This window comes from Micropterus dolomieu, linkage group LG12, assembly GCF_021292245.1.
Source record: "Micropterus dolomieu isolate WLL.071019.BEF.003 ecotype Adirondacks linkage group LG12, ASM2129224v1, whole genome shotgun sequence".
Lineage (NCBI taxonomy): Eukaryota > Metazoa > Chordata > Actinopteri > Centrarchiformes > Centrarchidae > Micropterus > Micropterus dolomieu.
The window spans coordinates 34,093,973-34,098,419 of record NC_060161.1 but is presented as its reverse complement, the minus strand read 5'-3'; the positions used below and the strand labels follow the sequence as shown (position 1 = coordinate 34,098,419).

At 41.8% G+C, this 4,447-nt stretch overlaps 1 protein-coding gene across 1 annotated transcript in view; it reads right to left on the bottom strand.

The window, feature by feature from the left end:
• The window catches only part of LOC123979949 (low affinity immunoglobulin gamma Fc region receptor II-like), a 2,509-nt gene extending 790 nt beyond the window's left edge, over window positions 1-1,719 (bottom strand). The window contains exons 1-4 of the mRNA XM_046064059.1: window positions 1,422-1,719; window positions 1,098-1,343; window positions 634-795; window positions 328-387 (exon numbers count right to left, since the gene is read on the bottom strand). Coding sequence (XP_045920015.1) covers window positions 328-387; window positions 634-795; window positions 1,098-1,343; window positions 1,422-1,719 — 766 coding nt within the window. The remainder of the gene's footprint in view (window positions 1-327; window positions 388-633; window positions 796-1,097; window positions 1,344-1,421) is intronic.
• Between the last annotated feature and the right edge of the window lie 2,728 nt (window positions 1,720-4,447).

The window sequence follows — 4,447 nt, the reverse complement described above, 5'->3', positions numbered from 1 at the left end:
TACTAAAATGGCCCCCACAGTCACCAGATCTCAACCCAATAGAGCTTCTTTGGGATGTGGTGGAACGGGAGCTTCGTGCCCTGGATGTGCATCCCACAGATCTCCATCAACTGCAAGATGCTATCCATCAATATGGGCCAACATTTCTAAAGAATGCTTTCAGCACCTTGTTGAATCAATGCCACATAGAATTAAGGCAGTTCTGAAGGCGAAAGGGGGTCAAACACAGTATTAGTATGGTGTTCTTAATAATCCTTTAGGTGAGTGTAGACATAAGAACAATAGCACACACTCACTGTCCCTAAAAAGTCAACAAAACATTCTTACCGTTGCTGTATCTGATTGGCTGCTGTAGGTCTGTGATGTCATCATCTCCAACTTCAGCAGCTGAATGAACCAAAATGAGCAGAAATTTAAATCAAGGAAGGTCATGTGATTTGATCAAAAGCTCCACAGCTCACTAAATGGACCCTGTGGTGAGATTGTTTTATTAACAACAGCAATGTGATTTATGAGAATCCTGATGGACGTCTGACTTAAAGAAACAGTTTGTAACTTGTTATTATTTGTACGTCCAGAAGTGTTAATGGAAACTTTAAATGTGAACTGCATCACATGGAGTCTGTGACTAACCTTTAGGTTTCCTGTGGAGGCATCGTCTCACCAGTAGAACCAGAAGAACCAGAAGAACCAGAACACAGAAAGATAGAGCGGCCAACCACAATACAGAGAGAGAAGTAGAGGAGGAACCAGGAGGAGAGGAGGTTGAAGGAGGACTTGTAGTGGTGGGTTTCACTAAATTGAACAATAAATTATAATTAAAGGCACAGAAAATAAAATAAATGGATAATTTATTCAACAACATGCTAACAGAAAGACACAAAAGTAAATTCATTATGTCAGTCTGGTTTAGAGTTAAAAAGATCACATATCAAACGGTGGGTTGAACTCTGACAGATTTCACTCTTGTTTCTTTGCAGATTGCAAAGTTAGAAATGTTGTCACATCATGAATCATCTCTGCTGTCCTGAAACCTGCTGAACTCAATGTAGAAAACAAAACAAGGTCAGTTTGAGAATTATCTTTGAGCTCCTCACCTGTGACAGAGATCCAGCTGGATGGAGACTCTCCACGACCTCTGATGTTACACTTGTAGAGGCCTTCATCAGACTTGTTAACATGGTGGATGGTCATGTGACCTGTAGGCTCAGTCCTGATGAGGGAGCCATCTTTATAGAAACCAGCTGGGAGGTTGGAGGGAGGGGTCTTTGTTTTACAGTGCAGAGTGACTTCATGTCCCTCCATCACAGGGAGGACAGGACTCTGCAGGATCACTGGTCCACCTCAACACAGAGACAAACTACAGCATTTCATCATTTACACACAGCTTCATCAACACTAACTCCACAGTCTGATCTTACCAGTGACAGTGATGCTGATGGTGTTACTGGTTGCTCCCTCTCTGGACTCACACCAGTAAACTCCACTGTCCACTGGGTCGAGGTAGCTGATGTTACAGGAAGAACCAGCTGATCTTCCCCAGCCAGCTCCACACTGAGTCCTGGTTTCTCTGGTTGTGTTCCTCCTCAGCGTCCATCCAGCAGAGCTGTCGTCCTCCTCACAGCTCAGAGAGACAGACTTCCAGCGGAAAAACTGAGAGCTGTTGGGACTCACAGTCAGAAAGGCTGGAGGAAGAGACAGAAAGATGTAGTTAGACATGTGGGGTTTTTTTCTCCACATTCCTCATATTCCTACTTTTTCAACATCTACAGTTTCACAGATTTTTAAGGGAAGAAATCAGAATCTCAAATATCAAAGTTGACACATTAAACACTGAGAATTTTATTGTTTTCTGTGACTTGCTTATTGATCTCTTTTACCAATCAATATTTTCTTCCCATAATCCTCCTGTTGTAATGGCAACTACAGCCTACCGGACCATCAAAAGAAGGAGCACAACATGTATATGATTAGGTGTGTACCTTCTAGCAGCTGTATCCTGCTGTGCAGTTTCTGAATAACATTTTTATAGCAGCAGTTTTAACTTTGGCTCCAGTCTACAACACTGTGGCATCAAAGCTGCATTCAGTGTTTTATTGTATGTGTAAAGTGGCTGTTTCCCTCCCCAAACACTAACTGTTCTATCAGGGAGTGAATAACTTTTCAGCTGTGACAGAAGAAGTTTGCTCACCTTGGTTTGTTGTGCAGCTCAGCAGTGAGGTCAGAACTAAAGAGAAATCACACTCAGGTTGGTTTGAGGTTTTACATGAAACAAGACATCTGGACTTTCTACAACACAGAACATCCTGCTTGTAGTGAACAGACAAACAGCCACATGTTGATATTAGATATAGAAATAACAAATTTTATTTATTTGAGGACACATTCAGTGTAACATGTAAATGAGGACTACCGACTCCTATTGTTTCCACTTCAAGCACTGGACACACTGTATTTTAATGTACACTAATATAATGTAGTAATAATTTGTTCTTTATTAGACAGTAAACAGACAGAGTTATATCATAGCAGAGAGAATCTGCACAGACCCCAGCTCTAGTTTCAAACTGAGCACACAGGATGTGCAGCTGTGTGCAAGTTTACTCCTAAGTTAGGACGTAAAAGTCACAATGGCGATGTTTCGCAATGTTAACCAACCAAGGTCAAAGTCAAGGGCAACTGGACTTGGTTGAAGATACTGGAAGACGTTTCGTCCCTCATCCAAAGGACTTCTTCAGTTCTGACTGACTGGCAGGGAAACTCAGCTATTTAACCTCAGTGGGGTCGTTATCCCGGGTCATCGATACCGCTGGTTCGTTAGTGTTCCTGGTTGCTGTGACGACAGTCGTTACAGTCGTTAAGACTACCTGTGGCCAAGACTGAACGACCATCGTTGGTATCTTCACCTGAGGTCAATAGGTTACGTTTGTTGAGTTTCCTGGGAAGTGATGAAAGGACAGCATTGTAAGTGGGGGATAAGTGGTGGCGTAGACCCCCTCCCCTGTTCAATGACGGCTTCTCAACCCTGGTGTAGATGCTTCCTTGACACTTCTTTCAAACATCCATCTTCTCTGTCTAAAATGTGCACCTGGTGGTCCTGGATGACTGAGAATCTTCATAGACACTTCGCAATGTTAACTATTTTGAAATTCACGCCAGACGTTGCATATTTATCGTTGCTAACTTGATTGCGGAGCCCTAAAAGACGATAAAGGGGCGTTAAAAAGTGACACAAAGATGTCTTGACCGAGTGTCTGGACTGAGAATGTGTTGTAGTAAGATAGATCAGTTTTGAAATATGTCAAAAATGTCTACTGGATTACTGTGGTGCCAAATAACATGCAGTAAAGACGCTGTGTGATGTGTGTGCAAAGACTGGGAGTCACATTAAACTACAAATAAAAGCGTTATTGGTATCAGTATCAACAATACCAGCCTGGAAATCACTTGGTATCAGATCATAAAGGAGGTGGTCTCACACATCATTATTATGAACTGACACGGATTCTTACCTCTTATTATATGTAAATTCTATGTTTGATTGTTATGTTTGCCTTTTGGTTTACAACAAAAAGAGAGAGAGGAGAGAACCAGGTGAGAAAGTGGCCAGGAAGTCAAGACCAAAGTTATAATGCCAAGTCAGCTCCTGTTTTACCCACATTCATTACATTTATGTCATAAATGCTCTCTTTGCAGGGGATTAAACATGTTTGCGAGGCACTATAAGCAGGTCACTGCTTCAACATTAAAAAGGCGCAACCCCCAGAACCTGATTTTAGGTGTCATCCATCAGCTGCACCTGAATGAGGTAAAATATGGTCATGAAATAACCACCATCGATTGTAATAATTAAGATGAATATAATTTTCAAACGGGTGGCACGGTAGTGCAGCGGTCGCCTCACAGCAAGAAGGTTGCGGGTTCCAACCCCAGTTGCCCCGGCCTCTCTGTGTGCAGTTTGCATGTTCTCCCCATGTCAGCTGAGATTGGCTCCAGCCCCCTGTGACCCTTTACGCTGGATAAGAGGTTGACGATGGATCATGTTAAAACTGAACACTGTTTTCATTGCAGACATCCTGTAACTACTAACAGAGCTGCTTAACTACTTTAAGCAGCTCTGTATCAGGTTGATTGTAAAAGACCTGTATGGTGATCACACCCAAATATGGACCTAATAAACCACAAAAAATATCTAACATGAATAAATACAATTGAACTCCCCTCCATACTCACTTCGCACTTCTTGTTATCCACCTGGAACTATTAATAGGTCTGCAAAGGCCCTGAGAAGTCTTTTGCCTGAAGATGCTGGGTAAAAAGATTTATAAGGTATGCTAAAAAACTAATTGGTAATTATCACAACTAGTGGAATAACTAGAAAAACCTTTTTTGCATCACAATTTTAATTTGTTTGGGTCTGAAACAGACAAACATGTTTTCTTCTGGA